This window comes from Phycodurus eques, chromosome 9, assembly GCF_024500275.1.
Source record: "Phycodurus eques isolate BA_2022a chromosome 9, UOR_Pequ_1.1, whole genome shotgun sequence".
Classification (NCBI taxonomy): domain Eukaryota; kingdom Metazoa; phylum Chordata; class Actinopteri; order Syngnathiformes; family Syngnathidae; genus Phycodurus; species Phycodurus eques.
This window is the reverse complement of record NC_084533.1, coordinates 27,681,651-27,694,273: the sequence shown is the minus strand read 5'-3', so window position 1 is coordinate 27,694,273 and position 12,623 is coordinate 27,681,651. Positions and strand designations below refer to the sequence as shown.

Here is a 12,623-nt window from a genome sequence, read left to right as displayed (position 1 = left end):
TTGACTCAGCCGTGCGCTATCTAGGAAAGCCTTGTTATCAGGGCCCATCTGCTATTAATTAACCCTTAGTGCACGTTTATGAACTTTTGCCCCTTATGGGGGGTCAGGTCGGCTCTCAACTTGAGCACTCGTAGTTGAAAAGAAAATATCTTCTCTGCCTCCTTTTTCATCTTCGAGTGTCCACGCTGGCTTGCCTTCCCCTCTGACTGAGCTCTGACTCATGCGCTCTTCTACCCCGTTACCACGGCTACCGTTTATTAATATTGATCTTTAACTTTGTGCCTCATCACCCAGTTGCACAGTGACACTGCCTCTCTTTCGCACGCACACACACGCACACACGCACACACGCACACACGCACACGCAGCTCAGAGTCCAGCTGATTGGCTTGTTGTTGAAGCACGTTTGTAGCGGCTGTTGGAGGTTGAATGGCTTTGACAACAGTGCACCCTTGTGGTCGTTAAAGGTTTCACACACAATTCAGATAACTGCATCAGCACCAAATAATACATTATTAATACTGCAAAACTTATATTACTGTAATAAAAGAATTCTAATAATTGCGATATACCATAGGTACTCATTAATAATAATGCAGGTTTATATTGTAATTAATATTATAATGATAATAGTAATATTCGTAGTAATAATAAGAAGAACAGAAATGTATTACTGTAAAAAAGCAATGCTAAAATAACGTGAATAATAATAATAATAATAATAACGTTTTTATTAACAATGATTAATTGTGTACAATAATAATAATTTATGATTATTATTATTATGTAGTAACTCCATATGAGAATAATGCATATTCTGATGTAGAAGCAGGGTCTTATTAATACCACAAAAAACACATTCACTCCCTTAATCAAACAAAACCACTGAATGAAATTTAATGCGAATGCACAACTGCACACCACATACACATTTTATTTGTATACGTTTTATTTTTATATCGTGAACAGCACTTTTTGTGAAAGTGCTGTACACTTTGTTTTCAAGTGCTCTATAAAAAATTTGAGTTGAGAACTGTGTGTCAACACTTGCATAATCACTTTAATGTCCATCCTCTTCCAGTTTTAGCCGTTGATTATGCTTACTAAACAAACTTTATAGCGGCTTTTATTCCACTTGATGGAATAAAAGCGTATTATCTCAGCAGACATGTGACCGCAAGTAAGAGCTTGTCGCAAGAGACCTCCTCAATGATGCGAGTTCATTGGTCAACTGAGAGATGACGGAATCGTTGATCTGCTGATTTGATTTAGGGTCATCGTTAATGGTGTAAATAAGTGATGTCATATATTTGCCAGGTGACTTGATGATAGGCAGAGTTCATAGTGTTCAGTCACAAAAGTGACATATTCCAGCTACGGCTAACTATAACGAACTTTTCCGCCTCGAAAAACACGACAGTGGGGGGGGGGCGGGGGGGCGGCCGTGCCATCACTTAACTCCGCCTCTGCAAATTGATGTCATTTATTGGAAATGTTTCCTGGCTTTAGTAATAACTTAATTGAAGCTGTGTTCATATGACTACTAATTCTACCTTTATCCTTTATCTCATTGACTGTTCTGAAAAATAGAGGCGCTAGCATTGGCCAAAAAATGTTGAATGAATTCAACATGGATTCCGTCCGGGCCAGGCGCCCGTCCCGGTTGCATATTTTTGAATGCGTTATGTGATTCTGTGATGGTTAAAGGAACATCAAGGCTGTCTTTAATTTGTGTATTTAATTGAGGCATGTTTAGGTCCCGAATAAAAGTTTCAATTTCTTTTTTATCTGGGTTGTTCGAAGATGCGTGTAAGCTGTTATAAAAATTGTAAAAAATGTCATTTATTTCTACCGGTGACTGTGTCCAGTTGCCGTTTGAATCTTGAATGGCTGTAATTAATGATTTTTCTTCATTGCGCCGAAGTTGGTTCGCAAGGAAGTTTCCCGATTTATTATTGGACTCTTAACTGTTGTTGTAGAAAATCTGTTCTTTTTGATACGATAACATCTAACTGACGTTTTGCCTTTTGAAGTTGGTTTCTCAGGGTATCTATCTGATTAATTGCATTTTCTTCGAAAGAATAAAAATCTGGGTCCTTCAATAGCGTCACGTTTTGGCGGGGGTCCCAAATTTGATTTTAGATGGAGAGAAATCGGTGCCCCCTCCTTGAGCCGTCACCTTGTCGTGGTGGAGGGGTTTGTGTGTCCCAGTGATCCTAGGAGCTAAGTTGTCTGGGGCTTTGTGCCCCTGGCAGGGTCACCCATGACAAACAGGTCCTAGGCGAGGGACCAGACAAAGCACGGCTCAAAGACCCCTAATGATGACGACAACCAATGGACTTCGTTTTCCCTTGCCCGGACGCGGGTCACCGGGGCCCCCCACTGGAGCCAGGGCTGGTGGTGGGGCTCGAAGGCGAGCGCCCGGTGGCCGGGCCTGCACCCATGGGGCCCGGCCGGGCACAGCCCGAAAGGGTAACGTGGGTCCCCCTTCCCATGGGCTCACCGCCTGTGGGAGGGGCCATAGGGGTCGGGTGCAGTGTGAGCTGGGCGGTAGCCGAAGGCGGGGACCTTGGCGATCCGATCCCCGGCTACAGAAGCTGGCTCTAGGGACGTGGAATGTCACCTCTCTGGCAGGGAAGGAGCCCGAGCTAGTGTGCGAGGTCGAGAAGTTCCGACTAGATATAGTCGGACTCGCCTCCACACACAGCTTGGGCTCTGGTACCAGTCCTCTCGAGAGGGGTTGGACTCTCTTCCACTCTGGAGTTGCCCACGGTGAGAGGCGCCGAGCAGGTGTGGGTATACTTATTGCCCCCCGGCTCGGCACCTGTACGTTGGGGTTCACCCCGGTGGACGAGAGGGTAGCCTCCCTCCGCCTTCGGGTGGGGGGACGGGTCCTGACTGTTGTTTGTGCCTATGCACCAAACAGCAGTTCAGAGTACCCACCATTTTTGGAGTCCTTGGAGGGGGTGCTGGAGAGCGCCGCCGCTGGGGACTCCATTGTTCTGTTGGGGGACCTCAATGCTCACGTGTGCAATGACAGTGAGACCTGGAAGGGCGTGATTGGGAGGAACGGCCCCCCCGATCAGAACCCGAGGGGTGTTCTGTTATTGGACTTCTGTGCTCGTCATGGATTGTCCATAACGAACACCATGTTCAAGCATAAGGGTGTCCACATGTGCACTTGGCACCAGGACACCCTAGGTCGCAGTTCGATGATCGACTTTGTGGTCGTGTCATCGGACTTGCGGCCGCATGTCTTGGACACGCGGGTGAAGAGAGGGGCGGAGCTGTCAACTGATCACCACCTGGTGGTGAGTTGGCTCCGACGGTGGGGGAAGATGCCGGTCCGACGTGGCAGGCCCAAACGTATTGTGAGGGTCTGCTGGGAGTTTCAACTCCCACCTCCGACAGAACTTTGCTCATGTTCCGGGGGAGGCTGGGGACATCGAGTCCGAGTGGACCACGTTCCACGCCTCCATTGCTGAGGCGGCCGACCGGAGCTGTGGCCGTAAGGTGGTCGCTGCCTGTCGTGGCGGCAATCCCCGAACCTGTTGGTGGACACCAACGGTGAGGGATGCCGTCAACCTGAAGAAGGAGTCCTATTGGGCCTTTTTGGCCTGTGGGACTCCTGAGGCAGCTGATGGGTGCCGGGTGGCCAAGCGGAATGCAGCTCTGGTGGTCGCTGAAGCAAAAACTCGGGTATGGGAGGAGTTCGGTGAGGCCATGGAGAAAGACTTCCAGACGGCTTCGAGGAAATTCTGGTCCACCATCCGACGTCTCAGGAGAGGAAAGCAGTGCACCACCAACACTGTGTATAGTGGGGATGGGGCGCTGCTGACCTCGACTCGGGACGTTGTGAGTCGGTGGGGAGAATACTTCGAAGACCTCCTCAATTCCACCGACACGCCTTCCCATGAGGAAGCAGAGTGTGGGTTCTCTGAGGCGGGCTCTCCTATCTCTGGGTTTGAGGTCACCGAGGTAGTTAAAAAGCTCCTCGGTGGCAGGGCCCCGGGGGTGGATGAGATTCGCCCGGAGTTCCTAAAGGCTCTGGATGTTGTGGGGCTGTCCTGGTTGACACGCCTCTGCAACATCGCGTGGACATCGGGGACAGTGCCTCTGGATTGGCAGACTGGGGTGGTGGTCCCCCTTTTTAAGAAGGGGGACCGGAGGGTGTGTTCCAACTACAGGGGGATCACACTGCTCAGCCTCCCTGGTAAGGTCTATTCAGGGGTGCTGGAGAGGAGGGTCCGTCGGGAAGTCGAATCTCAGATTCAGGAGGAGCAGTGTGGTTTTCGTCCTGGCCGTGGAACAGTGGACCAGCTCTACACCCTCGGTAAGGGTCCTCGAGGGTGCATGGGAGTTCGCCCAACCAGTCTACATGTGTTTTGTGGACTTGGAGAAGGCGTTCGACCGTGTCCCTCGGGGAGTCCTGTGGAGGGTGCTTCGGGAGTATGGGGTACCGAACCCCCTGATACGGGCTGTTCGGTCCCTGTACGACCGGAGTCAGAGTTTGGTCCGCATATCCGGCAGTAAGTCGGACTCGTTCCCGGTGAGGGTTGGACTCCGCCAAGGCTGCCCTTTGTCGCCGATTCTGTTCATAACTTTTATGGACAGAATTTCTAGGTCCGGTTTGGTGGCCTCAGTATTGCATCTCTGCTTTTTGCTGATGATGTGGTTCTGTTGGCTTCATCGAGCCGTGAGCTCCAACTCTCACTGGAGCAGTTCGCAGCCGAGTGTGAAGCGGCCGGGATGAGGATCAGCACCTTCAAATCGGAGACCATGGTCCTCAGTCGGAAAAGGGTGGCATGCCCTCTCCGGGTCGGGATGAGATCCTGCCCCAAGTGGAGGAGTTCAAGTATCTTGTGGTCTTGTTCACGAGTGAGGGAAGAATGGAACGGGAGATCGACAGACGGATCGGTGCGGCGTCTGCAGTGATGCGGACTTTGTATCGGTCCGTCGTGGTGAAGAAGGAGCTAAGCCGAAAGGCAAAGCTCTCGATTTACCGGTCGATCGAAGTTCCTACCCTCACCTATGGTCACGAGCTGTGGGTCGTGACCGAAAGAACGAGATCCCGGACGCAAGCGGCCGAAATGAGTTTCCTCCGCAGGGTGTCCGGGCTCTCCCTTAGAGATAGGGTGAGGGGAGGATCTCAGAGTAGAGCCGCTGCTCCTCCGCATTGAGAGGAGCCAGATGAGGTGGCTGGGGCATCTGATTCGGATGCCTCCCGGACGCCTCCCCGGTGATGTGTTCCGGGCACGTCGCACCGGGAGGAGACCCCGGGGACGACCCAGGACACGCCGGAGAGACTACGTCCTTCGGCCGGCCCGGGAATGCCTCGTGATCCCCCCGGAAGAGCTGGATGAAGTGGCTGGGGAGAGGGAAGTCTGGGCGTCCCTGCTAAAGCTACTGACCCCGCGACCCGACCCGGATAAGCGGTAGAAAATGGATGGATGGATGGATGGAGAAATCGGTGCGTGATCGCTGAAGATGATCGGATGTATTTTGGGAGTCATTCTTTGAGCTGCCGAATTGTTTGAAAGAACGAAATCTATTCTTGAGAAAGAGCGGTGAACTGACGAGAAAAATGTGGATTCTCTTTTTGTACGGTTTTTCAGCCTCCATACGTCAACGAGACCAAAGTCCTCCATATACTGCTCTAGTATGTTGGAACATTGTGGCTGATTACTATTTTTGAGATTTGAGTGTTCTATTAGGGGATTTAGCGTAAGGTTAAAATCACCTCCCGTAATAATTGTAGAAGTGGCTGACAAGTTTCACAAGTGTGAAAAGAGCATGTGAAAAAAGGCTGGATCATCTTTATTTGGAGCGTATACGTTGACAATTCTATAAAGCTTGTTAAATATTGTAGCCTGTATAATGATATATCGGCCTTCTGGATCTGCTACTGTACTATTTATTGTCAAAAGTAGTCTTTTATGGACTAGTATCGAGACTCCTCTTGGTCCCGTATGTTAATGTTCTGCGCTGAAGGTTTGAACGCGATGATTGTTATCTTGAAGTGTGTAATGCCTGACAAAAGCATGCTAGTAAGCGACTGCTGCACAGATGACGTAGGTCCCCCCCGCCCCCCCGAAAAAAATGCAACATGAATTATTGATGTTAGCTTTCCAGAGTGGCACCTGATATGCCCCTTTGGTGCTTCCTTGGCTTTCCGCCACTGTTTATGCACCAATCAGCATGAAGGACTCAGGCCGGGTCCATAATATCATCAAAAGGCTCAGAGAATCTGGAGAAATCCCCGCATGTAAGCGGCAAGGCCCAAAACCGACGTTGAATGCCCGTCCGTGACCTTCGATCCCTCAGGCGAGAAATCAAGTTGATCAGTTTGAACGTGAAATATCTTGTCTTTGTCGTGTATTCAATTGAATATAGGCCGAACATGATTTGCAAATCATTGTATTCCGTTTTGATTCATGTTTAACACGACGCCCCAACTTCATTGGAGTCGGGGTTGTGGAATCTGGGATGATTTCTTCCGACAAGAATGTGCGCTGCATCTCGTCTTGCTGGTGTGCTAAGCCGGCCGGACACAGCTGCGTTCCCTTCCTGTTATGATTGATGTACCCTGACTTGTCAACTTAAGCCCCCTCCGCAAAACCGCAACAAGTGGGACACAACGCGTCCTTCCTACTGATGACAGAACGAGTTGTATGCAGGACGCATAACAAGGACGTGCGTTCTTGTTCGATTCATAGTTGTGCATCTCTCTTAAAGTGTCATCGCTGCATTTCATTTTCCAAAACACGACAAAACTGCCTGAAGAAGCACCATCACTGCGTTCCCGATGAAGTGGCATAAATGCACACGTTCGTATAGAGAGATCTTTTCCAAAACAGTAAAGTCGATTTTGAGGATTCCGTTTAAAGCTATAATCCACAACGGTTTGTTTGTCCAAAAAAAAAATCATTTTCACCCAAGCCACTACTAGAGGAGATGACACAATGCCGATTAAACCATTCAGCTCCATCTTAGTTTTTATATTTAGTGAATGCCCTATTCATGCCTCTGCCCTATTGTGTCCTCTCTCCGCTGCTCTTCTCTCTCTACACGAACCAGCGCACCTCAACGCACCCGGCTGTCAAACTCCTGAAGTTTGCAGATGACACCGCAGTCATCGGCCTCATCAAGGACGGTGACGAGTCTGCATATCGACAGGAAGCGGAGCGGCGTGCCATAGTAACCTCTGCCCCATTTGCACACTGACTGAGGAGTATCTGCAACATTTGCACAATCGACATTGTCCCAGATGATCGCACTATTCGTCACTTTAAACCGCATACACGCCTCGAAGTCTCGGCGCCCTTTGCACAACGCTCATTGCGCCGGACTATTACGAGATCAGTCATTCAAACTGCTCTATGTGCTAGAGGACTCTGCATCTTTCGCTCAATTGTTTAAAAAAAAAAAAAAAATTAATTAAAAAAAAGAATTGGACCGGCATTACCAGATAACTAGCAACCCTTTATTGCTCAGTGACTGTTTTTGTCAATGTCTTTACGTCTCCAAAGTGTTCTCTGTCAATCGATTGTATGTCGTCGCGCTAGAGCGGCTCCGACTCCCGGAGACAAATTCCTCGTGTGGTTTTTTTTTGGACATATTTGGCAAAATAAAGATGATTCTGTTTCTGATGCACCTTCCCCAATGCACATGCCGCCACACCTCCAGACACTGTTCCACATCTTGATAACAAACAAGTCCATAAAAGGTCATGGAATGTGATACCACCTACTCAGGCTGTAATAAAAAAGAGCACAGCCGTTAGATAACCCTGACACAAACGTTGATGTCAAAAAGCAATGCAAAATGGCCTCTGCTTTTTTAAATCAGGCTTTTAACTAGTTTCGGAAAAGAGATATTCAACAGTCCATACGTTCGCATATGTTTCAAGTATAAAAGTGTATCTAAACATTTTGAATTGAACAAGACGAGAGAGTGGCATCACACGTTATCATTTTAGGATAGCAATAATGATCATTAAAAAAAAAAAGAGAGAGATAAGAATGCACAAAGTTCCCGTGATTGCTGTCAGGGGACAACTGAGATGAGATGGGAGGAGGAAGAGGAGGAGAGAAGATGGTTGAGAGAGAGAGAGAGAGAGAGAGTTGTAAGCCAGATCGCGAACGTAACACTTCTCAGCGCACACTCGACGGCGCACCTGCTCCAGTCAGGCCCGCTCGGTGTACGCGGATGTGCTTCGGAGGCCAGATGTTCTCCGTGTTGGCTCTGCTTCTGCCGGCCCTGACAGGTACATTTAAAAGAAGAAGAAGAAGAAAAAGAACAAAAGCCAAGGTTTTTCTTTGTCGTCATGGCTGGGATTCTTCCTCCGCTTGTGTTGGCTCACCTTTAAGACTGCTGTTGTTAAAGCTGCAAAGTCCAATTTGCCTTCAGAACAAATTGATTGTTTTGTTTTTTTTCATATTGTGCTCATTTTTCTTGAAAGAGAAAGCTCATCCTGCAAAATCGAATTGGCTCTCTGCTCTCTACTCGCGTTTCCGTGCGTCAAAATGTGTTCTTTATGGAATTAGACGTTGTGATTTATTGGCTCGCTGCTGCTTTGAAGTCGTGCCAGCGTTGGCGTCCGATGCGAAACCGACTTGGTACGAAACAAAAAGTGCTGATAAGACGCTCTCTTCTCATTTCAGGGAGCGTCAGCGGCGTCGCTTTGTTTGAGGCCGCCGAGAGGAACTGTTCTTTGTCCCCACCGGTGCGTGAGCTCAGCGTGCCAGACATTTAAAATGCTCATTTGTTCCATTTTCTAAATACGATGTTCAATCATATTTCATGAATAATTAATGAATTTGAATTTTTTTTAATTTTTTTAATTTCTCCACAATTTGTTTTCGATGGCCATGCAGATTTGCATTGAAGCGAAATAGTTTAATTATATTTCATTCGCAAGTAAAATATGCATATATATTCTTATATAAATCATTTTAATAAATACTTTTTTGTTTCACTTTGTTCATCATGTATGTTGCAAGATCTTTGGTTGATCCGCATGCATGCCTGGTGGCAAATAAATACAAATCCATAAAAGTAAAGGTCCGAACGACAGTTGAATTTATCAAATTATATTTACATTTTTATGCATATATTTTCTTAAATCAGTATTTTAAAAAATATATATTTGATCTTGAAATTCTATAAATATAAAGCAGATAAAGATAGTTTTATTTTATTTTTCAAATATGCTTTTAATAAATATTTTGAAAAGATGTTTTTGCTGTTATGTTAATATTGCAGGTACTTGAAATTCCATAAAACTAAAGCTAATAAATGTGCAGAATTATATATATATTTACAATTTTCTTGAATCAATATTTTTAAGAAATATTTTCTTGTTTTGGTTTTGCAACATCTTACAATTGCTTTAATCCCTTGAAAGTAAAGCTTAACAAAAAAATAAACAATAAAAAAACAATTTTCAAATATTTTTCATATTTTCTTAAGTGTTTTTAAGAAATATTGGTGGTGGGGTTTTAGTTGAGAAACACATTGCAAGTACTTTAATTCCATAAAATGTAAGCTAAGAATGATGATTCAATTCCAATTTCTGTTATAAAATGTTTATTTTTTTAGAATATTTTCTTCAATATGTATTTGTAACAACTATTTTTGCCATTGTGTGATTTTGTGAAGATGTTGCAAAAGCTTCAATTCCACAAGCTCACGAAGATATTTTGAATGTTCATGAAGTGCAAACAGTTATGACTTCCATTTTTTTTTTTTTTTTTTTTTTTTGAGTCCATCAATGTTCCGAAAGATATGCGATGATTGTTGTTCCGGTGACTCGTGCGGCGATTGCTTCGCTCGCCGCAGGCCGTTAATGATCACAACGAGAGCCACGGGAAGTGGCGAATCTGCAATCTCTGGTGTGATTAAGTCTGTGTTTCGCTGTCAATGTGTGCGCGTCAGCACCTCCCCAGCACAGCCGTGAACAGCAGTCTCCGACTGCGCCACTTGCGAGAACGGATGCTGGCCTCCAAAATCTCCGCCTACATTATCCCGGGCACAGACGCCCACCTGGTACGGCGGCCGCCGCTCGTCATAAATTGCATTTCCTGTTTGTGTTTGCGTGATGTTTGACGCGATCTGTGTGTGTCAGAGTGAGTATATCGCCCCACGTGACGCAAGGGTGGCCTTCATGACGGGCTTCACAGGCTCCGCAGGTAGCGTCTTCCTCCTCCTCGTCCTCTTTTTCTTTGTCCTTCCGGTGACTCAACGTCGCACGGCCGAGCTGCTTTCATCCTCCTCCCCCTCAAAAAATGAAATCAAAAATGACGATTTACTCGGGATTCACGGGCAAACTCGCTTTCTCCTTCCATGGTGAATAGCGAGACAAAAGACGGCAACTGCCTCACGTGATTGGCTCGCTTCAGACTTGCTGCGTCCCCTTTCGCGTACGTTGGCCAAGAGTAGCTGCACCGCGTTGCGTTCACTGGCATCTGTAATTTTCAGGCACAGCCGTGGTCACGCCGAGCAAAGCGGCGCTGTGGACGGACAGCCGCTACTGGGTCCAAGCGGAGAGACAGATGGACTGCAACTGGGAGCTGCAAAGAGACGGTGGGCCCCGACGCAATTGCACGTTACCCGGCCGGGGGACCTTTGACCTTTGACCTGCCACCGACGACAACAGGCAGAAACGCATAAGCGGACGTCTCCGTTTTTTGTCACTTGAGTAAAATGTCTTGGTTTAAGCTAATAACTTGTATTTAGGATTTATTGATTTCTTCTGCAAGGAAGTCAGGAGAGGGGTTTACATGAAGCCAGCTATTCTGATTCTAATCGGTTTAGAAGCCCAAACCAAAAGAACGTGCTCCATATAAACACGTCAATCGGAGTTAACAGGCCGAATCCGAATGGGATTGAATTTGGTTTCGCAGGGGTGGAATGTTCCTTTTTTGCCAAACCGATCAGAAGTCAATTTTTGCCATGTGATCCGTGAATCGGCAGTATGACCCACTACGATGCGAACTGCGTGTTTGTTGTCAAAACAATTTTGCCTCAAACCTGCAGCGATCAATTGTTATTTACTCATCTACAAAGCGCGATTGTCGATCGCCGGCGCATCGTCGGGACAGTTGCCGTGTCCGAGCAATTGAGGCCGGCCCCCTTTTAATTGCTTATGGATGCCACAAGATGGCGGCAAGGCACTACCTTTTCTATTCGACAGGGCTCTGGCCTCGTCGAACGAAGCGCCTCCCCGCACGTCAACACAGTTCCTTGGCACCGAAATGCCGCGATATGGGGCGAATGGGGAATGTGCGGGGTTGCGCTGTCGTTTGTTTGCAGTGAAGCTTCTACGAATCGTTTCCCGTTGTACGGAGCCTCATTGCGCTCTTGACTGTTGAAATTGAACGTTAACGATGGATTGCTTTTCGGATGTGTAATGAAGGCGGGCGTCGTGCGTGCGTGGTTCCGCAGCGTCGGTCAGCAGCGTGGCGGAGTGGCTCATCTCGGAGGTCCCGCGCGGCGGCCGCATCGGCTTCGATCCGTTCCTCTTCTCCCTCAGTGAGTCTCCATCGCCGCGCCCGTCGGTCCTCGCCGACCGTCCGCGGGACGGGCGGCTCCCTCGTGATCGATCGAACTGAAGAGTGCCTCGTCGTCTGCCGTTTCCTCTTTTAGAGACGCAGGAAGACTACGGAATGAGTCTGGAGTCCAGCAATCGGAGCCTCGAGTCGATGCCTGGCAACCTGGTGGACCAAGTGTGGAAAGAGAGACCGCCCGTCCGGCCCGACGGCCTCATCCGCCTGCCGGACAGAGTCATACGTGCGTCCTTTATCTGAACGCCAGCAATGAACCTGCCGATGGTTTTACGGCGGACAGATTGAATGCGAATTTGGGAAGGAAGTTGTCCCGGCGTCCGTCAGCCTGATTAGCCTTTAAGGTCGCGCGCACACGAGGCAAAGGGAACAAACGGAAAGATCATAAATCGAGTGTTCGTGCATGCATTTGACAGCAGATCTGGATAAGGACACACTTGCCACGTACGAGACGTCATCGCTGGCTGATTAACGCGTGTGTAAATTTACACACAAACTCAAAGAAGCATTATTTGGTTTAGGTCACCTTTACTTAGTCGGCAGGTGTTTGTGTAGACTCGCCCAAAACGGTGGCATTAAGGGCGGGGGGGGGGGCGCTTTTCTAATATATGCAGTACAGTATCCACAACTCCAAACACTTTAAGTATCATTTCATATCGTCTTAAAAATAATTGGCTTAGTGTTGATTTCATTTCATTTCAATTTGTTGCAAAGACTATCACGCCTCTTCCGCTAACAGCCCAGGCTAATCTCAGCTCCTCCCCCGGCACACAAAGCTCGCTCGTCAGTCGAGCTGTATCACTTCAGCATGCGGGTGTGCAGCTCAATCAATGAGGATAGAGCAGAAAATTATATAGATTCGTCAAACACACCCAAACGAACAAATCGCTGCCTGATGTTTTCATTCAAAATCATTTTCTTGCTTTCTTTCGACGTTAATATTCTAGTTTGTAGAGATGGTGAGCTTCAGATGTGTGTGTGTGTCCAAGTGTTCCCTTGGACCGATTACCAAACTACATTGGCACCAACTTGTGGGATGTGAAGTTGTTTTAGGAAGAG

General features: G+C 47.5%; 1 protein-coding gene across 4 annotated transcripts in view; it reads left to right on the top strand.

The window, feature by feature from the left end:
* The window catches only part of xpnpep2 (X-prolyl aminopeptidase (aminopeptidase P) 2, membrane-bound), an 81,150-nt gene that overhangs the window by 60,825 nt on the left and 7,702 nt on the right, over nt 1-12,623 (top strand). For 2 of the 4 annotated variants that reach the window (XM_061686664.1, XM_061686663.1), the window contains 3 exons: nt 10,480-10,584; nt 11,417-11,532; nt 11,647-11,790. In XM_061686664.1, coding sequence (XP_061542648.1) covers nt 10,480-10,584; nt 11,417-11,532; nt 11,647-11,790 — 365 coding nt within the window. Of the gene's footprint in view, nt 1-8,056; nt 8,267-8,663; nt 8,726-9,936; nt 10,048-10,126; nt 10,191-10,479; nt 10,585-11,416; nt 11,533-11,646; nt 11,791-12,623 lie in introns of those variants that run through there. The other 2 variants (XR_009769242.1, XM_061686662.1) reach the window with 2 other exon arrangements.